The sequence below is a fragment of the Phragmites australis genome, chromosome 8 (assembly GCF_958298935.1).
Source record: "Phragmites australis chromosome 8, lpPhrAust1.1, whole genome shotgun sequence".
NCBI lineage: Eukaryota > Viridiplantae > Streptophyta > Magnoliopsida > Poales > Poaceae > Phragmites > Phragmites australis.
This window is the reverse complement of record NC_084928.1, coordinates 30,089,949-30,116,586: the sequence shown is the minus strand read 5'-3', so window position 1 is coordinate 30,116,586 and position 26,638 is coordinate 30,089,949. Positions and strand designations below refer to the sequence as shown.

At 51.3% G+C, this 26,638-nt stretch overlaps 2 protein-coding genes across 8 annotated transcripts; one reads left to right on the top strand and one right to left on the bottom strand.

Moving 5' to 3' along the window:
• The first annotated feature begins 17,827 nt into the window (after window positions 1-17,827).
• LOC133926990 (transcription factor GAMYB-like) lies at window positions 17,828-22,344 on the top strand. 5 transcript variants are annotated; one of them, XM_062373194.1, is made up of 5 exons: window positions 17,828-17,975; window positions 18,012-18,385; window positions 18,528-19,025; window positions 20,831-21,758; window positions 21,825-22,344. In XM_062373194.1, the coding sequence occupies exons 3-5, from the start codon at window positions 18,606-18,608 to the stop codon at window positions 22,040-22,042; spliced, it is 1,566 nt and encodes a 521-aa protein (XP_062229178.1). In that variant the 5' UTR covers window positions 17,828-17,975; window positions 18,012-18,385; window positions 18,528-18,605; the 3' UTR covers window positions 22,043-22,344. The 5 variants fall into 5 exon arrangements, with proteins under 5 accessions (XP_062229178.1, XP_062229180.1, XP_062229181.1 ...); XM_062373196.1 differs by having other exon boundaries at window positions 17,850-18,385; window positions 21,903-22,344; XM_062373197.1 differs by having other exon boundaries at window positions 17,850-18,385; window positions 21,850-22,042.
• A 398-nt stretch (window positions 22,345-22,742) lies between these two features.
• Window positions 22,743-24,998, bottom strand: LOC133926991 (uncharacterized). 3 transcript variants are annotated; one of them, XM_062373200.1, is made up of 5 exons: window positions 24,782-24,998; window positions 23,950-24,203; window positions 23,335-23,425; window positions 23,058-23,124; window positions 22,743-22,987 (listed from the first exon to the last, which is right to left on the bottom strand). In XM_062373200.1, exons 1-5 carry the CDS (start codon window positions 24,838-24,840, stop codon window positions 22,934-22,936), a joined length of 525 nt encoding a protein of 174 aa, XP_062229184.1. In that variant the 5' UTR covers window positions 24,841-24,998; the 3' UTR covers window positions 22,743-22,933. The 3 variants fall into 3 exon arrangements, with proteins under 3 accessions (XP_062229184.1, XP_062229182.1, XP_062229183.1); XM_062373198.1 differs by having other exon boundaries at window positions 23,950-24,208; window positions 24,654-24,793; XM_062373199.1 differs by lacking the exon at window positions 24,782-24,998 and adding an exon at window positions 24,654-24,776.
• Window positions 24,999-26,638: the final 1,640 nt, after the last annotated feature.

Below are 26,638 nucleotides of genomic sequence, written 5' to 3'. Positions count from 1 at the left end.
CCTTGCTCACGCTGTGGCATCAAGGTCATGCGACGCGAAATGTGCTCGGTAACCCCGAGCGAGGAGGCCGCAAGGCCCCTGAGGTGGTCGGACGCTCCGATCACGTTCAGCATGGCTGATCACCCCGCCAGTACTGCAGCCGTGGGGCGGCTACCTCTGGTAGTGTCTCCCACTATCTGCAATGTTAAGGTCGGCAAAGTGCTGATCGACGGTGGTGCCGGCCTCAATCTCCTCTCCAAGAAGGCTTTTGAGAAGCTGCAGGTATCCTCCCGACGCCTAAAGCCGTCGCTCCCCTTCTGTGGAGTGACCCCCGGGCACTCCCTGCCCCTCGGGCAGGTCGAGTTGCCTGTAACGTTCGGGAGCCGGGACAACTTCCGCATGGAGTGCGTCCTCTTCGACGTCGCGGAGCTCCCTCTCCCCTACAACGCCATCCTCGGGCATCCGGCGCTCGCCAAGTTTATGGTGGCCGTGCATTATGCATACCTTACGGTTAAGATGCCCGGCCCCGCAGGCTCCATCTCCGTGATCGCCGACTCCGGCGGCGCCGTCTCCTGCGCTGAACAGTCATACATGGCTCTGGTCTCAGCGCAGGCCGAAGTCGATGGCTCTACAGGGGGCACGGGACCCTCTTCATCCAAACCCCGACTCGCCGCCGACGCCTCTGTTCCAACGAAGGAGGTCGTGGTGGGCAAAGACGCTACCCAGGTCGTCCGGATCGGCGGTGACCTGGGCAGCAAATAGGAAAGCGCGCTCATCGCCTTCCTCCGGGCTAACGCAGACGTGTTTGCCTGGCAACCGTCCGACATGCCCGGGATCCCTAGGGAGGGATCGAGCATCACTTGGCGGTGCGTCCGGACGCCCGCCCAGTGAAGCAGAAGGTCCGGCGGCAGGCGCCTGAGCGCCAGGAGTTTATCCGCGAGCAGGTCAACAAGCTCCTCGACGCCGGATTTATCCGAGAAGTCCTCCACCCCGACTGGCTAGCAAACCCAGTCATCGTCCCGAAGGCCAACGGCAAGCTCCGCATGTGCGTGGACTACACCGACCTAAATAAGGCTTGCCCTAAAGATCCCTTCCCCTTACCTCGCATTGATCAAATTGTAGATTCAACTGCGGGATGCGATCTTTTATGCTTTTTAGATGCAAACTCTGGGTATCACCAGATTCGCATGGCCGTAGGGGACGAGGAAAAAACTGCTTTTACCACTCCGGTGGGGACTTATTGCTACATGTCAATGCCTTTTGGCCTGCGTAACGCTGGATCCTCCTTCCAGCGCGCTATTCGTATTACCCTTGACTCGCAGGTTGGTCGCAACGTCGAAGCTTACATCGACGATCTCGTGGTCAAAACCTGAGACCGCGCCACCTTGCTCGAGGACCTTGCCGAGACTTTCAACAGTCTCCGATCTACCTGCCTCAAGCTCAACCCGGAGAAGTGTGTCTTCGGGGTGCCGGCGGGCAAGCTCCTTGGTTTCTTGGTTTCTGGCCGAGGAATCGAGGTCAATCCAGAGAAGATCCGGGCCATCGAGCAGATGCGGCCCCCGGCTCGACTCAAGGAAGTCCAGCGTCTCGCCGGCTGCATGGCAGCCCTCGGGCGCTTTATCTCCAAGCTCGGGGAGCGAGGGCTCCCCCTCTTCAAGCTTCTGAAAAAATCTGGTCGTTTCGACTGGACGCTGGAGGCCGAGCAGGCCTTCCGCGATCCAAAGAAGTACCTCACTTCGCCACCCGTGCTAGTGGCTCCCTCTCAAGGTGAGCCCCTACTGCTCTACGTTTTGGCCATACCTCAGGTCGTGAGCATAGTGCTGGTGGTGGAGCGCGACGAGTGTTCAGGACCGGGTGCTGGGTCCCAGCTCCCAGAGGTCCCTGACCACTCACCTGTCCTCGCGGCTCCCCCTGGGCAGGGGGTCGAGCCTGAGCGCACTGCTCCTCCCAACCCGGGAGTCGAGCCCGCATGCCCGGCCAGCCCCGACCGCGCCGCCGAGCCTGGGGGCTGCAGCTGCCCCCCGGGTGAAGCCGCCTTCCGGGCCCGCCGGGTGCAGTGACCGGTGTACTTTGTCAGTGAAGTCCTCCGGGAAGCCAAGACAAGATATCCTCAGGCGCAGAAGCTGCTCTATGCCGTGCTCGTCGCTTCCCGGAAGCTGCGCCACTACTTCCAGGCACACAAGGTCTCGGTGGTTACCACTTATTCACTGGGGCCCATTCTCCGGAACCGGGAAGGCACCGGGCGCGTTGTCAAATGGGCGGTAGAGCTGGCGGAGTTCGACCTACACTTCGTCAGTCGCCAGGCAATCAAAAGCCAGGCGCTCTCCGACTTCTTGGCAGAGTGGACGCCCGTCCCCTACATCGTCCCGGAAGAGATCTCTGCCTATCCCGGGCGCGACGCACCCGGGTACTGGGTCATGCACTTCGACGGCTCCCTCTCACTGAAAGGCACAGGGGCCGGAGTGGTTCTCACCTCCCCAACGGGTGAAGAGCTCCGGTACGTCGTGCAGTTGCAGTTCCGCGCATCCAACAACATGGCGGAATATGAAGGTCTCATCGCCGGCCTCCGGGCTGCGGTGGGGCTCGGGATTCGTCGTCTCCTGGTCAAAGGGGACTCCCAACTGGTCGTCAACCAGGTATCCAAGGAGTACCAGTGCACGGATCCTCAAATGACGGCGTATGTGGCTGCGGTCAGGAAGCTCGAGAGATGCTTCGATGGCCTAGAGTTGCGGCACATCCCTCGCCGCGACAACGCTTTGGCCGACGAGCTCTCTCGCCTGGCCTCCTCACGTGCGCGCGTCCCTGTCGGAGTCTTTGAAAAAAGACTCACACGGCCTTCCATCCTGCCTGCCGAACAGGATGAAGGGGAAACCTCGAACTCAATTCAGGGGACCCCGGCGGTGCCCTCAGTGGGAAGCCCCATCAGGGCGCCGCCGCCCGGTGAGTGCGCGGCGCTCACCGAATGTTCTCAAGATGCCTCGTGGATGTCTGACATCCGAGGGTACTTGAAAGAAAAGTTCCTACCCGAGGATGAGGCATCTGCCGAAAGAGTTGCTCGGCAGTCCAGACGCTATGCCATAGTAGATGGGGATCTCTACCGGCGTAGCGCAGGAGGTGTCCTCCTGAAATGCATCTCCCGGGCAGAAGGCGACGATCTTCTCGCTGAGGTCCACGAGGGCGAGTGCGGTGGCCATTCATCGTTCCGCACGCTGGTCGGGAAGGCCTTCCGGCAAGGTTTCTACTGGCCTACAGCTCTCCAGGATGCTTCCGAGCTGGTTCGGCGCTGCAGGGCATGCTAGTTCCACGCAAAGCAGATTCACCAGCCAGCTCAGGCTCTTCATACCATTCCCCTGTCATGGCCTTTCGCGGTCTGGGGTTTGGACATTCTGGGTCCATTCCCCCGAGCAATCGGGGGCTATGCATACCTATATGTCGCCATCGACAAGTTCACCAAGTGGCCGGAGGCGGTCCCAGTCATCAAGGTGACCAAAAACACGGCGCTCCAGTTTATCCGCGGTATCACCAGCCGCTTTGGCGTCCCGAACCGGATCATCACCGACAACAGCACCCAATTCACAAGTGCCCTGTTCGGGGACTATTGCGAAGACCTCGGCATCAATCTCTGCTTCGCCTCCGTCGCTCTTCCTCGGAGTAACGGGCAGGTCGAGCGCGCCAACGCGGAGATACTGAAGGGCCTCAAAACCCGGACCTATAACGTGCTCGCTAAGCACGGGAAGGGATGGGTGGACGAGCTGCCAGCCGTGCTGTGGGCTAATCGGACTACGCCAAGCCGCGCCACCGGGGAGACTCTGTTCTTCCTCGTCTATGGCGCCAAGGCAGTCCTCCCCTCTGAGCTCACTCTGGGCTCCCCTCGAGTGCATGCATACTCTGAGGGTGAGCAGGAGCAGCAAAGGCGCGACGACGTGGACTACCTGGAAGAGCGTCGGCGGCGTGCCGCTGTCCGGGTGGCTCGGTACCAGCAGAGTCTGCGGCGTTATCATCTGCGCCGTGTCCGGGCCCGGTCTCTCGAGGTGGGGGACCTAGTTCTCCGACGCGTCCAGTCGCGCGAAGGAATGAATAAGCTATCCCCTGTGTGGGAAGGTCCCTTCACCGTGATCGCGGTCCCGCGGGCAGGTTCTTTCAGGTTGGCGACGGAGGAAGGACAGCCACTCCCGCATCCGTGGAACATCGAGCATCTCCGATGCTTCTACCCATAGATGGTCGTGCTCGCGGCTCAGGTCAGCAAGGCTGGGGGCTTCTCCCCGCCCAAGCAGTCCAAGGGCTCCGCCCCTTGGGTAAGTCGCTGTCGCCCAACATTGTAAATATTGTACATCCAGTATTTCAATAAGCAATCGCTATGTCAAAATATTTTTCTGGATTCCGTATGTTTAATCTATCTGGTAAGGTGCTCGGTTGTGCGAGAAAAAGTTCGCTCTCTCATTTTCCCCGCTGATAAAAGAATCCCAATCGGTATGAATGCGAGCAGTCGCCGCTGACTTACGTCCGGCATGGTAGGCTGTGGTGTTCGGTGTCGTGGCAGGCTCCCGGGCACTACCGAGTTTCGGGGTGCTCTGGGTAATCCCATCACTCGAGCTGCTCGAGTAGTCTGGAGCTCAGGCCCCCGGAGCGGGCTGTCGGTGCTCGGTCTGGTCTGTCATACCCGGGCGCCACCGAACCATAGGACCTCTGGGTTATGCCTCTGTTCGCTCTTGTCCGCCAGTTTGGGTATTCAAGAGGTCTCGGGTCGAAAACGAGAGCAGTCTATAGCAAGTACCGCACTAACAGAGCGCACCAGACAAAGAAATTCTATATTCTCTCTTAAGTCACAGGCTGGCAATCACGAGCAGTTCGGCCGCGGGGGCTTCAATGCCCCGGTCTCTGGCCGGCCCCAAGGGTCCTCGGGTGGTCCTACCACTTAGGCGTGGGTGGTCGAGATCACCCGACCCCGGGAGCCTCGTATGCCTCTGGGCACTCGGGCGCTCCGCTGAAAGAACCAAGTCCCCGGGCACCCGAGCTCGGAAGCACACCCCTCCTGGATCGGTTGGCCGAAGGGCCGACAGCTGTCCGGTGAGTGGTTATATTCAGACAAGTCTGCTTTCAGTAAATTTATGTTCCCGAGTCATTCTCGGGGGCTCTCGCGCTTTAATCTGTTCGGCGAGGTGGTCTCCTCGCACGCAAAACCCTGCCGCGTGTCTACTTTTTCTCAGAACGACAGGGCGGTTTGTAGAAAGGAGTACCGCGCGTATGGTAATGTCTGACCGGAGCCCTTCGTGGTGGTCATGGTGTTCGGTCCGCTTTTAAGGACCCCGAGCACTACCGAGTCCTCGGATGCCCTGGGTAATCCTATCGCTCGAGCTGCATGAGTAGTCCGGAGCTCAGGCCTCTGGGGCGGGCTGTCAGTGCTCGGTCCGGCCCGTTTTAAGCCCGGGCACCACCGGACCACGAGGACTCTTGGTCACATTCTCGCCCGCACGCGTCTCCCGTCTACTAACTGGGCACGCGAGGTGAAAAAGTGTTCACCGGGCACGGCGTGTTCCGTGCTGGATCAATCTATCTCCCGGGCAAGGAAGTCTGTGTTTTTGTTTCTTAACTTAGACAGTGCGGACTCGCGAGAACTCGAGGGCCGACTACGCCAGCAACAGCGATCGAGACAACTTCGTTCTCGGGGATGGGAAGGTCGGGAACGGCCCGACTGAGTACTCCCCGGGACTTCCAGGCAAAACATCAGAAGAAACATCAAACACTCAGAGAAATTGGAGTTGCGAGCCCAAGGAAAAGCTGCCATTATATTCACAAGACATATACAAGGCATTTTCTAAGGGTTCACTCCTATATTTACATTCATCAAGACGACAAAATAAAGAAAAAAGCTACAAAAGATCTAGTCGGCGGCGGAGGCGTCGGCTGAATCCTCTGAGTCGTCCCCGGGGGCTGGCGGCGGTGGCACCTCTCGCCTGAAGCCTGCCCTCACCACGACGGCGGTACTCCGGATCGCTACCCGGGCGGCCTCTCCCTCAGCCTCGACCACTCCCTCCCGCGCCGGCTCCAGCGGGAAGTTCGGGTCCCTGCTTCGGTAGCAGGCCAGGACGTGCTCGGCCACTGCATGTGCCAAGCCACGTCCCTCCTGGGCGGCAAGTTCCTGGACCGCCCAAGGCAGGGCCTCAAGGCGCTCGCAGACCTGTTGAAGCCCCAACACTTGTCGTGCGGGGCTGTCGCTCTTCTGATCTTCAACGAGCCGCCCAAGACCACCCTTATCTACGGCCCGCCGCATCCGCCGGAGTATGTCTTCCAGCATATGCTGCAGGTTGACCCGTGAGACAAAAGCGGTCTCGAGCTTCTCTTTGGCGGCCCGCAGCTGCGCCTCAAGTCCCTGGTCCCCGGCCTGCTTCGTCTTGGCCACCATCTCGGATAAGGCGCGTTCACGGGCGGTCAGTTCCGCCTCGTGCTTCGCGTTCTTCTCCGCCCTGGTAGCCGTGGCCGCTGCCGCCGCAGCAGCCTTGCCCTCTCGACGACTCAGTTCGTCTTCTCGGCGACTCAGCTCGCCCTCCCGCCGGGCCAGCACCTCCTCCTGCTGGGCCACCGAATCCTCCCGAGCACCAAGATCCGATGCCGACAACTCATTGTCCACCTCCCGAAGGGAGACGTCCTCCTCCCAGCGGCGGATCTCTTCCCTGATCTTCCGGAGGTCGTCTTCCCAGCGCTGGAGGTCGGCGCGCGTCTTCTCGGCCGCGCCCTCCCGGCGGGTCAGCTCGGCTTGCCGCTCCTCCGCCGCCTGCTCCCGAGCTGCGACTGCCACCTCCCTCTCCTGCGCCTGCCCCATCCTGGCAAGGGCCTCGGCAGCTTGCTGCTTCGACGCCTCAGCCAGGCGGGCGGCGTCTTCTCGTTCCCGCGCGGCTTCTGCCCGCGCGGTCTTCAAAATTTCTTGTTCCCGCGCGGCTTCCGTGCTGATGTCTTCTAGGAGCTTCTGCTCCCGCGCGGCCGCCGCGCGGGCCTCCTCCTGGGCGCCCGCCAGCTGCGCCTTCTCCGATGCCAGGCGGGCGCGCTCGGCCTCGAGCTCCCCCTCCTTGGCATTCACCGCTGCGCCCAGCCGCCCAACCGCTACCTGGACGCCTTCGATGGCAGCCAGGAAGGGGTCGGCATGTTGGCCGGACACCGGTAGGGCCCAGGCCTCCCCGCAGAATGCCTCCGGGGGGTTCGAGCTCTCTGTAGGGCCCTCTACCATCATCCACCCCAGGCTCTCCGCGCCCGGGGTAGGCTCCGCCGGCGCCGAAGACTCAGGCGGCGGCCGCGTTCCCGCATCGGCCGCCCTGCCCGCCGGCCCCGGTAAAACATCCACCTCCACCGTCATCCGCCCCGGGCTCTCCGCGCCCGGGGTAGGTTCCGCCGGCGCCAAGGATTCAGACGGTTGCTCCGTCCTACTCTCGGCCGCCGCCTCCGCCTCTCTCCCAGTGGCCGCCACGACAATTGGCGCCTCCGCCATTCCTGTGCCCGCCTCCGTCGGCGCAGCCGGCGGGCTCAGCCCTGGTCTTGGCGCCCGCGCCTTCTCCGTCGCAGTGGCGCCTACGGCCGGCCTACGGGAAACAGATGAAAAATGTCAAAGCTTAGTTCGGGCCAGAAATGCCTAGGAAAAAGCAAGAAAGAAGACTCACCGATACTGCCACTTGGCCGCTGGGAGCCTGATGTCCGGGTCCGGCGCCGTCGGTCCGGACTCCTCCCGCCGCCTCTTCCGCTTGGGGCTCGGCGAGGCCACTGCGCGGGCCTCGGGTGCCGCTGCGCGGGTCTCAGGTTCCGCCGCACGGGTCGCGGGCGCCGGCGCAGGCCCCATCCGCACCAGCCGCGGCTCCAGCATCGGGAATGCCGCCGCTGCCGTCGGCGACGGCGGAGAGTCCGGCACTAGAATCAGGGCCCGGGGATGCTTTCCCCGGTCTCCCGGCGCCACCTCCACGGTAATTTCGGAGTCGCCCTCCTCTCTGGCACGGCGGCTGCTGCATGCGGCGGCCCCGTCGCCAGCCCGCGCCGAGCTGATTGTCGCCTCCATGCCGAGCAGCTCCTCCAATCCGGGGAGTTCGGAGGCTTCGGGACTCCGGCTCCTCGGCTGGTCCACGGGCCCCTGGGCGTCGAACTCCGGCAGCCTCGCCATGATGGCCACCCGGTCGGGGTTGGCGCAGAGTGCCATCTCCGGCCACGGGAGTTCCGCCCGGCCCATGTCCTCCGTTCCGGTGATCACCCTTGTCATCCCCCGCAGTTCCGCCGGCCCCAGATCCCAGCTCGCGCCGATCTGGGTCCTGGTGATGTCCTCCGGCCCGGTGTAGAACCAGCTCGGCCGGGCCCGCTCTGGCAGAGGTGCCAGCCGACGGCGCAGGAAGTCCATAACCACCATGACGGAGGTCAGCCCGGCCTCGCGCAGTTCCAGGATGCGCTCCAACACCGGCTTCAGCCTCACGTCTTCTGGCGGTGGTGCCTCCCACGTCGATCGTCGAGGTTCCGCCGCCACCTCTAGCAGTTCGAGGCGCTCGTGGGGGTCGACGTCGATGAAGAACCAGTCCCGTCGCCACTCCTCCCACTTGCTACGCAGCACCTGGGGAATGTAATGATCCCCCAGGCCGTCCCGGAGCCGAAGGTTGCAGCACCCCGCGACGTCCGCCGTGGAGTGCCCCCTCTTCTTCCCCACCGGCCGAAGGACAAAGAAATGGCGAAGCAGCGTCACCGACGGTGCCACCCCCACGAACATTTCGCAGAGATGCGCGAAGACCGCCAACACCACCACGGAGTTGGGGCTTAGGTGCACCAGTTGAATGCCGTACGTCTCCAGCACTTGCAGGAAGAAGGTGGAGAACGCCGGCACCAACCCCGCCGCCACAAAAGAGGTGAAGAGGACGATCCGCCCTAGGACGGTCGTTGCCGGCGTCAGGCTTGCCGGTGTCACCACTACAGCACCTGCTTGCCCCTCCGGCACCAGCAGTTTCCTGATCTTGTCCGCCGCCTCCTCGTTCCTCAGACGAGACTCCGGCAAGATGCTGTCCGAAGCCTTGTCCCGGCGTCCTCCTCCAACCCTCGTCATCTCGACAAGAATGAAAGGTGTTTTGGCGGTGGAAAGAGAGAGAGAAGGAAGAGTGCTCCGGTCACCTGAGAATTTTCTAAGGGCTTCGGAGCACAAAGAAGGCAAGAGCGCAAGAGCAAGAAAGCGTAAAGAGGGGGACAGACCGATCCTATCCCCCTTTTATATCTCGGAAGTTCAAAAACTGCCGTCCAAACGGTTCGCTCGGCGAAGCGTCGCCTCGATCGGCGCAACCGCCACGCGAATCTCCCGCCGATCGCGCAATGTCAGCGGCTGCCAGGGGTATTTTCCTCGATCCGCACGGCGACCGCGCGTGCCGTCCGTACGGTCATCATACCATTCGGAAGTTGTGTGGACACGCGTCCATTCATTTTCCCGTTGGGGCGTACTTGAGGTCTGGGTCCGTAAAGACCACCTCTCGAAAGTCTGCCACATGGCGTCTGCGCCAGCCTCGGCCTCGGCCATGACGAAGGGCCCATCCGCCGTCTCCGTCCCGTCACCTACCAATGGGCCGGGGGCTACTATCGGTGTATCAGGAACCAGGGGTCCCTGAGTCCCGAGACCGGGCCGGCCATCCGCCACGCGTCACCATCCCGCGAGGTCCACCCTGCAAGATAAGAAGAAGCTAAGTCCCGGGAGAAGGTACTCGGGGTCGCCACCTCTGGTTCCCGAGCACCCCAGTTCCCCGATGACCCGCAGAGTCCAAGTACCGGGAAGGAAGTACTCGGAAGGGTCCTCGCCTACCCCCGAGTACTGTAATCCCCCGATGATACAAACAGCCAAGTGCTCGGGAGAGAGTACCAGGGTTCAAAAAACCGTCGGTAACCGCTCAAAAATCGCGGTTACCGACCTTCCCGGTCCGGTCCGATTTCAAAAACCGCTCGGTAACCGAAATTTGAATTCAAAAAATTCGAAAAAATAAAAAAATTTAAAAAAAATTCAAAAAAAAATCTTAAAAAAAACTAGACACAATTCTAAGAACTTCTGTGAAAAAAATTTTCAAAAATAATGTCGTTTGCATCATATTCTATAGGGAGAAAGTTTGAAAAAAATGAAAAAAAATTGAAGCGTGCGGCTCAATTATTAACTCACGTTAAGGAAAAGTGTAACATGCAAACACATATTTTTCTTGTATAAAACGTATTTTAAGAGAACCTTTAAATTTGATTTCACTTTATTTAGAGTTTTATTAAATTCTCTATGATTTTTACAAAGTTCACAAGCATAAAGTGAATATGTTAAGAAAAATCACTGTAATTAATTTTTTCATGTCTACTATTATTTTTTCTACGTAAATCATAATATAAATAAGCTAATGAAAGTGGTTTCACTAATTTTTAAGGTGTGATGGGTCAGTTATGAATTAATCTAGTCGCAACACATTTACACAATCATGCATGTTACAATAACTAATTCATGAGTTCATATATTTTTAAAAGATATAGGATCATGTAAGAAGACTAACAAAATTAGTTTCATGATTTTTGGATTAGCAAAGAGTAAACTATGCATTTACCTTGGTTTAACAAATAAAATTTCTCACAGAAAATTTTGAACTTTTTTATGAGTCTAAATACTTTTATCATGTAGATCATGTTACAAGGAATCCAACAAAATTTGTTTCACTTGATTTGAAGCTCGGATGAATTAGTTATTGATTTTACAAGATTGAACCCTTTTTTAGATTTTTTGTTGAACTGCGCTGAAATTCGATAAAACCGCTCGATAAATCGAGAAAACCGAGCGGTTACCGAGCCAAACCGCTCGGTAACCGACCGAATCAAAAATGCGAGAAAATCGCTCGGTAACCGACCCAAACCGCTCGGTAACCGACCCAAACCGCTCGGTTACCGAGAGGGCAAAAACATGATTTTTTCGCAAAAATTTAAAATTTGCCGAATGAATTTTCTCCGAATTTTTTTGAATTTTTGACCGGTAATCGCGGTTACCGCGGTTTTTCGGTTACCGCCGGAGGTCGGTAACCGACCTCCGGTCGGTAACGCGAACCTTGGAGAGTACTCGGGGCTGCACGTGGCAGCCCCCGAGGACTCGGTTCCCCGAAGGTTTCCTCCCAAGTGCTCGGGAGAGAGTGCTCGGGGCTGCACATGGCAGCCCCCGAGGACTCGGTTCCCCGAAGGTCTCACCGAAGTGCTCGGGAGAGAGTGCTCGGGGCTGCACGTGGCAGCCCCCGAGGACTCGGTTCCCCGAAGGTCTCACCGAAGTGCTCGGGGCTGCACGTGGCAGCCCCCGAGGACTCGGTTCCCCGAAGGTTCGCGCAAGATCGTCCGACGACCCGAAGGGTCCCATCGTCGGGGTGTCAGCCAGTCAAAGGCCCAATGCCGCATTTAATAGGCACGCGCGGCCTGACATCCTGACATTCTCAGCTGCCCACGCCCTAGTGTCAGACTCTGCCATGCTCTGGCAGGGGGGCATGGGACCATTAAATGCACGGGTCCCATCCCGTTTCACCCGGGTGCCTCGGGATAACGTTGCCAAAATCGAAGCGCTCTGCCTGCCACCCTGCCCCGGCAGAAGAACAAGACAGGGTGGGCGCACCGGGCACCTCTGTGGCTGCCCGGTGGGCCCTCTTAATAATGCCGGAGGACATCTACAGTGACGGATGGTCGGATGCACGCCGCATTTTTCCACCGCCTCTGTCACTTCGCCAAGACGGAATGATGACGCCTTTCTCCGTGGCGCCTTGGCACTCGCGCCCCCTCTTTCCCATTCAGGATAAGTCGAGGTCGGCGCGCCTATAAAAGGAAAGGATGGAGAACACATAAAGACAGACCCCGAAGCTCTCGATAGACAATCCGGAGGCTCTCTGAAGACAGACCGAAAACACCGCGAAGAAAACCCCCGACAACCCTCAAGAAGCACCCGAAGCTCAGATCAAAAGACGAAGAACATCACAAACAAGCTCGAGCCAAGCTAGAACACGAGAGTCTCAAGCTCTCTGTAGACAGCTCACCCCTGTAACCAGATACATCCTTGAAGAATTCCCTTCAAGGAAAGGTATAGCACTCACACAGGAGTAGGGTGTTACGCCTCCGTGCGGCCCGAACCTGTCTAAACCCCGGTGCACCCATCTTTCTTGCACTAGGACGATCATCTCCCTCCACCAGCCACTGCATTTATTTCCGCTCCCATCTATTTCCTAGACAAGCTCGTTCAGGATCATCCCCCCGGCCGAATCTTTAAAAAGGGGTCTCTCGGGATCCCTGCGACAAGAGTTCATCCTCCGACAATATGAATTATCTTGTAGGTTACCAACCGCCAAGGAAATATGAATTATCCTATGGGTTGTTTACCGCCAAGAAAATATGTTTTATCCCATGAGTTTCAAACCGCTCAGAAAATAATCTTCGTCCAGTTTTCTTGACGGCTGACACCGAAGGAAACGGTCTGGAGAACCTGACTGAACTCCATTTTCCTTGGCGGTTACACCACTAGAAATTATTTTTTTATCGGCCACTTGCCAAGAAATGTTGCTTTCTCCTACGTCGCATTCCTGAGGGCATTTTCTTGACGGTTAGCGGACATGAATTGTTTTCTTGGCGGTGCTTAACCCTCAAGGAAATACTTGATCCTAGTAGTGAAAGTAAAAGTAAAACAATATAATAGCTACATTGTTACATTTGAGAATAGAAAAAAAATGTAGAGCTTAGTTATTTCACATAACAAATGCAGAGAATCAATCGCATCCTTGAAAGAATGTGGCGCACAAGGAGAACCAAATGAAGAGCCTGTCTGAATTTTCGTGCGTATACAATACATCCTTGAAATGGACAATTATTCATGGAGATGATAAAAAAAGAACACACACTGCATCTTTCAATAAACCACAGAAATTTATATAGAGCTACCTCATGTCTTCTGATCACCAAATTAAATTGGATTTGTGGCATTCAAGTCCAAATTGAGTTGCAAATTTAGAGAGGATTTTTTACACTTTGCCTTAAAGGTGACTGAAATGCATTGATAAATTAGATAATTAGACATTTAAACAAAAGAACTGATTGCTGCCGCCCCTGTGCTTCAACGTCTGATCTTGCCTGTGCTTTACTGTAGTGGATCTGAGAGTCTAAGATGCTAGGCAAAGTCCTAAAAGCAAAAGAAAAAAAGAATGAAATGATGGACTGAGCGAAGCCATGGAAAAGTAAGGAGCACTGAACCTTTGCCATGAACCTGCCTGAGTCTCTAGTATGCGCGTGATGTCCATCTATGGCAATGACAACTTCCTCACCAGAGCACAGCGCCACAGAACCGCGTCTTCTTCCACCAGAGCTGCGGATAGTGCATGAGTGGCATGGTGAGGAGCTAACCGCCCTGGGGTCACCACCAACGCCGAGGAGCGAGAGGTTGGGGCAGCCGAAGGTGTAGTTGGGGAGGAGTTGAGGAACCAAGATGGTGGCGTGATGGCTGGGGAACCAGGACCATGGAGCGGTGGTTGGTGAACGGGACAGCGGCGGTAGAGAATCTGGTGGGCAAAGGAGAGGGGATCAGAGGGGGGATGAGGCAACTGATGAAGTGGCAGGGTGGTTGTGGATGACTGGGGCGGGGCATGGGGCTGCGTCGCGATTGAGGACATCCGTGGCAACGGTGCGATGGTTGGGGAACTGAGATGGCAGAGCAATGGCCGGGGAACCGGGACGATGGGGCTGGCGGCGTGTGGGTTAGTGGTGATGGAATGTGTGTGAGAGAGGGTAGGTGTGGGATTCATAGGATTTAGGATGAGCGTGAACTTATTAGAGATTTTTTAAGTAGTAGAGACTTTCTTTTGTACTACAAATGTTGTGCAGTAAAAGGTGTGACTTGGTTTGATCTAAAATAGATGGTGAGAACATAATTCATCTAGGGGCACACTGTAGATACATATATCAATAGGTCCCAAAGCTTTTTGGTTGCGTTTGCGTGCCTTATGTGTTCTCTACGTGAAGGTTTTGTGAAACCTTTTGTTTTGTTTGTACTTCTCTTAATAAATTATGTGCAATTCATTAAAAACACTATGCATGCATCATATATCACAACGCTCTGCATGCAATCTCAAAATACCTGTTTAACTAGGAAATAATGGAAGCATCAATTCGGTGTGTGCATACTAACCAAGAATATCATGTACAAAGAAGCCATCACCTGAGTTTTGTAATAGTTTGTTATACCATTTTGTTTTTTTATTCATGTTATATTTGACACAAAACAATTTAATATTTTGTTTGTAATCATGTTTACGGCGAAACAATATAAAATATCGCTATGTTGTGTGTTATCCTTGACTAATATACTATTTGCACATCATATTCTTTTTTTGAGTGATATGCTATTGTAATAGCAGGACATCGTTTCAAACATATTTCCTTCTTTCATACTATCGTAATAGCACGACATGCGTTCGGAACATGGATAACATTATAATGCATGGGTATCTTACAAGTAACGTTAATGATTGAGAATGCTATGTAAACCAACACTGGTAGCAGGCGGCCAAATGCAATCCGTAGAGACATCATGTAAACCATAGGTGAATGACATAACTACTACTGCATATGTAACATGTAGTAACAAGATATAGACCGTAGATAAAGCTAACAGATATGTAACCAAAATTGCCATCATGTAAATGGTAGCAATCATGTTACTAGCATTCATTTATGGACTTACAGATCAGCGCTTCTTCGACGGTTGATGCCGCATAGGCTCGATGCATTGAAGACTCACAGGTGTGTAGATCATCGAGAAAGCAATGTAGATCGTAGGCGAACAACATAGGAGTTACCGTATAGATGCGCTGCCTAAAAATCTTATTTTTGCCCCTCATGCAAGCTTCACGATGGCAACAGCTCAGAGATACTGCTCACTCTCTTCCTCGATGCATGCTAACGAAAAGGGCCGGTGTGATCCAGTAGCATAACACCACAACATAGCTCACCGGATGAAAAAAAAAGAAGAAATGAAAGGAGATGTGTTTCATGGGTTCGTCTGACACTCTCTACCTAGACATCTCTGTAACCTTTATATGGGAAAACGACAGCCCTCTGGGAACCGTTTTCCACGACCACAAAAGGGTGATCACTATCGGTTCTAAAACCTTATCACTGTCAGTTTTGGAACCGGTAGTTTTTACTCGGTATTGATGATCGGTACCTATCACTGTCAAATCTAGAACCAACAATGATAGGTGTTCTGGGAAGAAAAAAAAGAAATGAGCTAGCTCGAAATCGAGCAGGCTCGATTGCTGCCACCGCTGGTGCTCTCTGCCGCTGCTGCCGTGCCACAGCTCGGTCCTGCACAAGAAAACGCATAGCAGCACGAAGGTCACCGCCATAGCACATAGCAAAGGGTTGTCCGCTCACAGGGCTGCCGCTCCCCTTGCCATCCACTCCCGCAACCGCCACTCCCCTCGCCATCCGCTCCCGGGGCCACCGCTGTCGCCGCCTTTGGACCAGCTCCTCTCATCGTTCGCTCCCAGGGCTGCCACTCCCCTCGTCGTCCTCTCCCGGGGCCGCCGCTCCCCTCGTCATCTTCTCCTAGGGCCACTGCTGCTGTCGTTTCCCTCACTATCGCTGTCGTCCACTCCTAGGGCCGCCGCTCCCCTCGCACGTGGGAAGCGGTCGTGCTCGGCCTCAGCGGTGGCAAAAGGGGAGGTGCAGCTTGCGGGCCCCCCCGACGACATGCTAGAGGAGCGGTGAAGAGGAGGAGCAGCAGCTTGGAGGCAGGAGTGAGGGAGGGAGAGAGAGGAAGATATAAGATGGAGAGAGAGGGGGAAGAGATGAAGAGATAAGGAGCAGAGCTGTCAGCCAAATGGACGCAAGGTGAGCCAAAACGCCATCAAAGGCAAATTTCGAATTTGGTCCGCATTCGTGGTACAAATCGTCACTAAAATCGACTATCAGTGCCATTTCGTGTTATAAACCGGTACTAATAGTTGGTTTTAGTACCGATTCTTAATAGCTTAATTATTTTTTAAACACGAGATGTTAAGAACCGGTAGTGATACATTTTCAGCGACGGTTCTTGCACAACTGACACTAATGAATAATTATTTATTGTCTGTTCTGTAGTATATGTAGTGGTTTCTTATAATGACACCCTACTAATCAGCGGTTAGTGATCGATCAATTAACTTGAGATAATGATATTGATTCCGTATTAACCGGCTCTCTAGCCGTTTCAATCAAACTGAATTAATCGGCACTCAAGCCATTTCAATCAAACGGAATACGTCGGTGGTAAAAGGATTGCTGACTTAGCTAGTGGCCACACCATCGTCGCAAGTCACGATTTACACGAGTGTTATGCGAAAACGCAAGCGTGCGATCAGATAATCATGTTAATAAGCATTTGGTTTTTATGCAAATAATCTGCTGATCGAAATGAACTATATACGCAAAATTTCCTCGCAGTTTGTTTACCTCGTAATAGAGATGGCAAACGTGACTTGTGATACGATGTTGTGTTTTATTTTATGGATGTTTGCAGCTTAAGCTAGAGGTAGAGCCTATGTTTGTAAGGCAGGTAGAAAACATACCAAGTCTCGAGAACGACGTGTGTGGCGTAATGCGACCGTACGAGAGCACATGAACGAAGAACGCGTCTATCCATCTACGGATGTGTCGCTGTTGCGGTGCACTTTTTTCCTATCCACCGGCCTATTCATGGGGCACATACGTGGTACACTGGAGTCCGCACACCCATGTTCAATGAACTTGCTCGTACGCGCTGCACTTTTTTTTTTTCATTCATTTAAAAAAATATAGCCAAGTCCATTCTCTCTCTTCCCTCGTTTCTCTCGTTCAAGGAAGGAAGAGAGGAACGTTGGACACACGTACGCACCGCACATATGCATGCATCTGCCGCGCGCCGGCTGCAAGCCAACCGGCTCGGTTGGCCGGCCGTCTCTATATATCGGTCCCGTGCTGCTGCGACCCAAGTTCGCGGTGACGTGAACCTGACCGAAACGAGACCCGCACCCACCGCCACCCCACGAGCCAGTGCGAGCGCGCGCGAAAGAAGGTAGCCGCACGGGACGGGACGGGACGCGCGCGGACGTCAAGGCTGATCGATCGGCATCGGCGGCCCGCCCCGGTCGAACGGGCCCCTCATGAGGCGCGCGTGCACCACGGAGCCAGCGGCAGGCGCGACGCACTCCTTCCGTTGGGCTCGCCCGGCCGGTGGGTGTTCCACCGCCGCCGGAATCGGAACGATCCGCGCGCGTTCTTTTTCTGCGCCGCGGGCATCTCGCGCGCGCTAGCTTTTCCTGCGCGCGTTTAGCTCGCTCGTACGTGCAGAGATCTGCCTGGTGCTGTGCCGTGCGGTTTGTACGTACGTACGTACGGTGGAATGCCCTCCTTTTCGCAGGTTGGGTTGTGTGGGTACGTAGGTTGGTGTTGTTTAGCCTATAACTAACCAACGACCATGAACTAACGTTCTTCTCTGGTTCAACAAACTTCTTCTCCGCTATATACGGTATTAAACTACTAAATATCGCAGATGTTATTTGTCAGCCGCCTATTTCTTTTTCTTTTTTTAGCAACGAATTTGAGCTACTCAATCTCAATTCGACGGTCCACATCCACTCTTCTACCTCTCATCTCCAATACAATGTTGCTCTTCTCATTTTGCCCTAGCCGCTCCACCCACCTCCTCTCATCTCTGATGATATCATCGTCGCCACCGCCTGTTACCATACTAACCAATCTATTTTCAAGCTCCTCACCGCCAACTCCGCCCACCCCTCACGGCTCCAGTGACACCGCAACCGTCTCACCACACCATCATACCACAGCCCACCATCGGTCTAACCATCACCCATTCTCCCTAACACTCGGAGTCAGTGATGAAACTCGAACTTTAACCATTTCTCTAAACTCGTCGGAACGCTTGAAATTGAGCGTGCGATTTTAGTGCTAAAGATTAGGAAGCGTGACAGAAATATAAGGTCAATAATCAATCACAGACTGCTATGAAATATAAGGTTCGATTCGCTATTACAGGAGCTGCGAAGCTGGGTTTAGGTGTCAACGCCGCAAATGGGCCAGCGTAGAAGGGCGACCAAGAAACCAGCCCAACCAACAAACCATTCTCCGTCTGGTCTGGTCTGGTCTCTCTCGGTACGGCACCCATTTGCGAGCCGAGCCTGCCACGTGCCTCCCACCAGCATACCTATTTTACCAGCCCCCTGCCGCCGCAGTCCCTGCCAGTCCAAACTCCAAAGCCATCTCGATCCTCGAGTCCCCACCTCCCACCTCACCTCCTCCTCCGCCGCCGCCACCCACCTCACCACTACGGTACGGTGGCGCTCCCTCCTCTTCCCCTTAGATCTGTTCCGTCGAGCGCCTCCTCTTCATGGTAATCCTCCTTTCCCCGCCGCGAGATACTTCTCGGCTGCATGGACTAGATTAGATTGGATTGGATTTGCTGCAGATCGGAGATTAGATTGGGTTTGGGTTTCGCTAATGAATTCGCTCGCTTCATTGCTGATTTCGTGCAGTAGACATAAGGCGCCGAGTCCAGTTTGTGAGAATCCAACGAGAGTGTTGCCGTGGCCGTCGCATCACGGGGCCCCAAAATGATGGTCAAGGTGGTGGAGGACCCCGCGCCGGAGCTGCTGCCGAATGCAGAGGCGGAGGAGGAGGACTCCCCGCCGCTGTCGCTCAGCGACGACGAGGACGAGGAGGAGGAGGAGGAGGAGGAGACCGACAGCGAGGGGGATGGAACCGGAGGCGGCGCGCCCCCGCTGAAGAAGGGGCCCTGGACGCCCGAGGAGGACAAGCGCCTGAAAGAGTACGTGGAGGCACACGGCGAAGGGAACTGGAATCAGGTGCAGAGGAACGCGGGGCTCAACCGCTGCGGCAAGAGCTGCCGCCTCCGCTGGGCAAACCACCTCAGGCCCGACCTCAAGAAGGGACCCTTCGACGACCAAGAGGTGGAGAAGATCATCCAGCTCCACTGGAACTGGGGGAACAGATGGGCCAAGATGGCTGCCTGCGTAAGTGTTGTGCTCGCCATGCTGTTGCTGTTTCGTGCATTGGCTTTTTTTCTTGGCTCTTTTGGCGCTAGTTTAGATTTATATCGATAGAAAGGTCGGGAGTCAGATGCTTTGGTGGATTGTGTAGGAGGAAAGTTCTCTAGATACTGGCATCGGTTTGTCTTGCGGAAAGCAGAGAATTTATGCCGTTTTCTCCAAGGAGGTCGCGTGTTTGCCATTTAATAACATATATTCAGAAGACATAAATGCCAGTATTAGACATTTATAATTCTCTGGTTTGTATTAATGTATGTTAAATACAGAGAATTTATTCCATTAAGTCCATTGGGCTTGAAAGATCGCAAGTAAGTAGTACTGATTTAACTATAGAAAGTTGCTGGTTGTTAGTTGCAGGGAAGTAACAATCTAATTAATGAACTCTCTCTCCATGTACAACTGTCAGAAACATTTATAATTCTTGTGCTCACGAGACTGAGTTTTTTTGCTGTCAAACAAAATGAAAATAGATAAGGCCTGATCGTATTTTGAGGCCTCTTTCTGGTGAAAAGATCGTGAAGAATTTTTGGTTCATTATTTTGGATAAGAGCCAAATTTCTCTGTTGCCTTATTATGCTAGCTGCATTTCTAACTAAGTTTGCCTTAGTACACCAAAAATATTCTGAAAGTATGGTGTAACCAATGTAGTCTGCTGATTGGTGTGGTGATCAATATAGTTAAACTGGCAAACTTTAAATCTGTGAGTTTTGAATCCAGAGATTGCTGAACAATCATTACAAGCAATTTCAACTTTTAAAACTGCATTATACAGGCTGATATCTAGGCCCACAGGATTTATAAAGTGCATCAAGGGTTGTGCATTTGTTATGCAGGATTTCTTCGCATATCTATTAGCTTGGAAACATGAAAATCATGTGTAGATTTTCTTGAGAAATACTTTCATAATCTCATAATTTTATAGATTCTATAAATATATTCTAGTAGAAAATAGTGGTCAAAGGTACACATTGGAGACCATGCCATGTCCAAAACGTTTAAGTATTTTTGACTGGAAGGAGTATCATGCATCGCTTGCATTTTGTAAAAAAAAAACTCCCTGAGCTAATCATTAATAGCCTACTCAATGTGTAGTTATCATGTCTTTTAACACTTGGGGGTGGTCGTGTACTTGTCAGGTTGATTTGGTCTCTTACCAGATATTATCAGACATTAGCATATTAACCTTTAAGATGTCATTCTGGTCGCAGTGCTTTTTCCGGGTGCCACACTGGCTGTTGATGTTCATCTAGTGTGTAATAATTTTGATCATGGCTCATGCCTTTTTAGCCGTTTCCTTATGCCTGGCAGCAGATAACATGATATGCTTGGAAATTGTTATCACCTATTGGTTGCCCTTTCTTCTAAGGGCATGTCATAAGCCAAACAAAGTGAGTCACTGTATCGGGTAAAGATCCTAACATGCATTAGTTGGTGATAGTATATGGACGGGGTATTGTTGGTGTTGTGTTTGGTAGTATATGCTGCATTTTGTAGTTAAATTTGGACAGTAGAGTCATGTTAAATGATTATTTCATGGCTAATATGCAGAATAGACATTATGCTACTTTCGATTGCTCATCATCAATTTTTGACAAACTGCAAAAAACTTTTTTGCTTGTTTTGTTTCTATCGTCTGTCTTTCAAAGGCATTTAAATTTCTCCTTTTCATTTTCACACACGGTATACATTCCTTAAATTTGAAAAGCATTTTCTTCTACTGATGCTATTTGGCCCTTTTGGACACTAAACCGTTATTCTTGTTATTTCAGTTGCCAGGTCGCACGGATAATGAAATTAAAAACTTTTGGAATACAAGATTGAAGAGGCACCAGCGAGCTAATTTGCCGATCTACCCTCAACATTTGGGTTCTCGGGTTTCAAATCAAGATATGAACTGTTACATGCCTGACAAGTCATGTGGCAAGAAAATATCAAACGAGTTCCCACAGAAAACTAACCTTGATTTTAATGAACTTATGACGTTTAAGCACATTAACTATGAAGAGCATTTGGGCAGCCCCCCTATGATTCCAATGAACCCTCTGAAACACCATGCATCTACTGTCGGTATAGTATCAGACTACAATGGCAGTTTAACATGTGTACAAATTCCTGATGAGCCTGAGAAAAAGACCGGTTGTTCCACTGATTTCAACTATGGAACGACAGAGTCTCAGCTGTCACCTCTTGGTAGTGCCATTGTCAGTGGCCATCCAATAGTAAATGGCAACCCCTATCCTTCTGGGACCATACAGAGGTCCCTGAAGATGGAGCTCCCTTCATTCCAATGTTCCAACTATGTCCCTGAAGATACAGACCTTAGTAATGCCTGGTTGCGTACATGCCCCTCGGGTTTTCCTATTGAACAGGCTGACACCTTTATTGAATCTTTAAACCCCTCGGGTTTTCCTAATGAACAGGCTGACACCATTATTGAATCTCCAGAGTTTGTGTCGCTGAAATCAGAATTCATCTCTTTGCAAAACACTGGTCTGGATGCAATAGTTCACATGGGTGATGGACTAGGCAACCCTACAAAGTCTCAAGGAGTTTGTGAAGTGTTGGTTCCTCCTCTTTCATACATTCAAGTTTCACCTTCAGAATCACCTTCGAGGCATTCTTCCTCTTATTTGCTTGGTGGTTATGAACTAGATGGTTGTCCTCTCGATGAAATTCAAGCTTCAGAATCACCTTCGAGTAAGTGTGCTTACTGTTATTGTAATAACGTGAAAAGTACATAAGGCTTACATTTGGTGTTTGCAGGTTCTAATGCTATTTTCGCCTCCAGCAAATATTATCCAGATACAAGATTTTCTGATAAGGATCCCTCATCTTTAGCAGATATGGTCATGCTTGATGCATCACTTGAAGCAAGTTTGTTGAATGAAGAGGCTAATCTGTCAAACGCAGATCATGGGCTTGATTCAATCACCTGGGAAAGCATGCCGAGTGCTAACATGCCTGACTCTCCAAATCCATGACCGTTCCTTATTGGGCAGTCAGGGCTTCACCACTCGACATGTTAGGAACTAAAGAACAATCTTTTGCAACAACCATGATTTTGTCTAGATGGTCACATAAACCCATGGCGAAAAAACTGGATCCTCGTCCTGCTACCGTTTTATTTGAAGGTTATGCTAGTCTTAGGTTCTTTGATTCTTTCCTTAAAAGACCGTTAGTCATTTGGTTTGGTGTGTTGCGACGTTTGAACTCTGTACGAATTGCATTGTTTGTGGTGGACTTATTTCGTTCATTTGTTTAATGTAAGGATTGCTTGGGACTACGCTGAGTGGTAAACCATTTGCTATGGATGTTACCATTCCTTGCTAAAGGCTGCCTGTTGCTATGGCTGTTCCTATGCTGTCGTTTCAGGTAGCTTACTAGCATCACCCAGCGGTGCTTGCTTTAATTAGCCTTGCCTTCATCCACCCGAAAGTGGAAAGGACTTCACACAGTGGCTGAAAACTTCGTCGTATTTCTTCCGTTTCTTCAGTACTAATTTCTTTCTTGACATGCCGATTTCTTTGCCTTTCTTAGTCGGTACATCTGCATTCTGCTCCAACAGGATACAGTACAGCAAACCATACGTCGTTTTTTTTTTCTTTTAGTCGGGAACCATATATCGAACCTTTACCCCTCTGTCCAACTTGTTCACATAAAGGCACCAGGTACAATATCAAATGCACTCGTAAACTTGAGAATAATATATTACAATTGTTTGGTCTAAGGATGCTGCCTTGTTTTCATGATATTCAAGATACACCAATGAGCTCAGGAAAAGTTATGCGTTCACGAACCTAGAGCTTCTGCGCATCGAAAGTTCTGAATACAATTAAGTAATTAATTTAAGTCAAACAATGAACTTCCCAGGCCTAATCGTATAGGCCTTCTTGCTCCCAAGCGTCCACTAGCAAATCTACCATTTCCTGCAAATAGAAGTTTTGAGTTTGAGAACGTTCTGAAAAAAAAAAAAAGCAGTAAAGCATGGGATCTTACACCAAGAGGTATCGGTTGGGAGAATGGCTTGTTGCTTCCTAGCAGACTCTCATAGGTTGCATTCCAACTGTACCACCAGTAAAAAGGGATACAAATTATGGAGGAAATCTAATTTGTACTTGAAACATTGATGCTTTTTCACTAAAATGCATACAGTGGCAATCTTCTTACAAATTAAGAATATAAAAGAGTAGGATGTTCTGTTGGTTCACGATATGAATCTCAAGGAAACCCAGATATTACATGTGAAGTAGCAGAAAATCACAAAATAACCCACCTTAATTTTGGTTCTCGAGGCTGTTGAGATCGAGAGTGGTATTTTTTGTTTCCAACCCACTGCTGTCTGGTCTGGTTCCAGAGCATAAAACCTGAAATATAGGCAGTAAGAAAATTCAAATAAGATGAACAAATATTAAATTGAAAGCTTTCACTGTTCAGGACGAACAGACTGAACATGCTACAAGGTACAAAGTTTGACCATCAATATTTTTAAGAGATCTTGCCAGTTCACTGTAGTTGTGAATTTGAAGTCAGTAAGCCAAGCCGTCTAGAAAAGAAAAGTGTAATTAGACACAACAGAGGCTTTAGCTGGTTTATACCACCAGTTTTCCACAAGTTCATTTGCAGAGTCATCTAATGCGGACTTTGAGATCAATTATAATTAGAACATAGAAGGAAGACATCTTTTCAATAATAATTTGTAGTTTTCACAGAGAAAATAGAACCTCGAGCACTATACATTCCACAGCACAAACATTTGATGTTCTAATTCAATTTCCAATCACATGGGTGATGGTGCTCCAATAATCAATCAGCGACTTTTATTTGACAGTACATGACACTAACAAGACGGAACAAGAAGGCAAAAAGGAAATGGAATGGATGAATTTACCTTCAGTTACAAACTCATTCGGGTTGCTGCTACTTCCTGCAGCATGTTGATCGCTGGACTGCGCAACCGTGCTGATTGAAGACATGCTCCTCTGCGATTGGATCAAGCTGTTCTCCATCTCATGAGCACTCGTGGTCCAAAAGTCGTCAGACAGGCTAGCCTTCCTTATCGAGCGTCCCTGGATCCTCAACCGCTTGGAAGGCTCGTCGACCGCTGTTATCGGAGTAGGCTTAGCACAACAGCCAAAGCAACCTCTGCTCTGTAGCAAAGCAGGATTGGCCAGTAAATGATTAGCACCGGGTATTCGAGAGCCGAGAAAAGTCAGGTTGAATCACAAAAGAAGAAAAAGGCTAAAAGTTGTGAATATTTCTTTTTTTAAAACCGTAATGACTGAATATTTCCATACAGAGACTAATTCCAAAGTCGGACTAAAAGGGCGTCTTTTATACCGGAAATAAGCAACGCCGATTAAACAAGAATAAGATGCAATCACCTAAACTACCTCATACGACATAATCAACGGGGTTTTTTTCCTTCCTTTTTGCATGAAAACGGAATCAACGTGTTCGACATGTACAGTAAACAATGGATAAATCAAACAACCCTGCCAATCAGAATCAGCAAAGGCTGTCCCAATATAAAAACAGCACCAGCTCAATAGTCTGAATCAGGGGACAACACAAATACAGGAGCCCGGGCCGTACCAAAGAACCTCCTCGCATCGCATCTACGGATCGTGCAAATGGCGCAACAGCGCGAACACTCATCCCTAAATCCGATCAGACTCGGAGATAATCAGGAACCGCGGAGAGGGGAGGGGAGGCGCACGAACCCCATGCAAGCGACGAGGCGGCGCACCCAGGTGGAGAGGGACCTGCAGCTCAGCAGCATAGCATCCGGGCCCCGCCGCGCGTCGGAGGAGGCCGTCGCTCGCGGCCGGCGTGCAGCGGCAAACCCTAGCGTCCGCGGAAGGGGAGGCGAGGATGAGGGGGTGGGAGGAATCGGAATGGGATTCCGCTGTGCGTGTCGGGCTGGGATTGGGGAAGGGGACTAGGAATCTAGTAGGAATGTAGGATTCAGGAGGACACGCCGGTGGGCTGGGAGTGGACACGACGTGGCAATTCGCTTTGCCTTTTGGACGGAGGTTCCCGGCCTTCTTCTATCGCTTCGCGTACCCCAGAAATTCCAACGTTACCTCCACTCCATGCCAATATCTGCCATTCTGCCTAAGACCTAATCCAGCCCATTGATTTTTTGCCAAGTGCTTTCACTTATTTGTTACTCTAACCCATATTTATTGATTTAGATAGACCCTTATTTCATTGATATGAGTGACATCATAATCAAAAAGCCAATCTTTTTAGTGCAAATCATCAATTTATTTGGCCTAAGCTGCACACATTCTCATGTATCTAGTGTTTTAGATCACTGGAGGTAGATCGAATCCTAATCTTCATGTATTCACAACATAGTATTTTAGTTTTTGAGGAAAAAAACTCTCGCTCCATGTAGTCCGCCACTTTTGTAAGTTGCACACATCTTTATGTATTCAATGTTGTAGGCATGGACCTGTTTGATTTACGACCACGGTAATCCAAGCCAAAATTTTGACTATGCATAAAATTTTTCACCTCTATTTGGTTTGAGGCCAAAATTTTGCCATTCGATTGGCCAAAAATTTTCTATGATAACAACTCAAGTGGATAAAATGATCATCCTATTTTTTATTGGCAAAATTTCTTGGCTTCCCACAAACAAATCGCTTTGTGCTCACCCTGAATTTGGCACTAACCATGTTTTGGCTTGGTCACAATTTGGATTGGCACTTTGAGATCACAAACCAAAATTTGAGTTCGCATGAGACAGGATGGAGTCAAACCTTTCACTCAACAAGTATTTCAGGTCGGGTGAGAGACAATAGTGCAGACACATATTAATCTCGTAAAGATTGCCTTTAATTTGATAGTTGCTAGAATTAGGTTGTATGTCCAAAGTGTCAGTTCTGCTATGAACCCATTATTGCGGGGGTGCTTGGGGCTAATTTTCCTTCATTATTTTGTCTCCTTCATAGAGTATTTTGATATCAATATTCTTAATGTAGCTTGTTGGTACATATAGCAGTATGACGAAGGATAATCGAGTATATTGAACTAAACTACCAGCGAAGCAATCTAGTAATAGTCACGTAACAAGTGGTATAATTTAAAACCCATTAGTCGACACATGAACGGCGGATCTAGGGGTTCTATCCCTCCACCCACCCCTAATGGCTAGTTGGCTACAACTCCATTAGAAAGTAGGGGTGGTGGATGAGTAGAGGGAAGAAGATGAAGAAGAGGGAGAGGAGGGAAGGGAGGGAGGAGGATGAAAGCTCCCCTATATATGGAGGCTACGTCCGCTACTGCTAGACCCGTACCAATGACATGAGCAGGGTGTGCCCCTGCACAGGGCCAAAAAGCCAGGGCCCCCATTTTTTGTTAAACACTACTAATTAGTAGTACTAATAAGAAATTAATAGCATAAATAAAAGATTAAGCAATAAATAAAGGAGAGAATTTACTACTTCTTGAAAACCTGGCTACCTACACCCGCATGTCTCTCCTTCCTAGAAATTTTTCTAGGCAGGCAGGCCCCTTTCTCTCCTTTTATCTTCCCAATCGCAGCAGCGAGACACGGCAATAAAAATCTA

What these genes read in the sequence shown, in the direction of transcription:
- LOC133926990 (XM_062373194.1), top strand. Translation starts at nt 18,606, where the DNA reads ATGATGGTCAAGGTGGTGGAGGACCCCGCGCCGGAGCTGCTGCCGAAT. An exon ending in GGGCCAAGATGGCTGCCTGC is followed by an intron (nt 19,026 to 20,830) that starts GTAAGTGTTGTG and finishes TTGTTATTTCAG; the next exon opens with TTGCCAGGTCGCACGGATAA. An exon ending in AGCTTCAGAATCACCTTCGA is followed by an intron (nt 21,759 to 21,824) that starts GTAAGTGTGCTT and finishes TGGTGTTTGCAG; the next exon opens with GTTCTAATGCTATTTTCGCC.
- LOC133926991 (XM_062373198.1), bottom strand. Translation starts at nt 24,716, where the DNA reads ATGAGTGTTCGCGCTGTTGCGCCATTTGCACGATCCGTAGATGCGATG. An exon ending in CCTCGAGAACCAAAATTAAG is followed by an intron (nt 23,125 to 23,334) that starts GTGGGTTATTTT and finishes CTGGTGGTACAG; the next exon opens with TTGGAATGCAACCTATGAGA. An exon ending in CCCAACCGATACCTCTTGGT is followed by an intron (nt 22,988 to 23,057) that starts GTAAGATCCCAT and finishes TTCTATTTGCAG; the next exon opens with GAAATGGTAGATTTGCTAGT.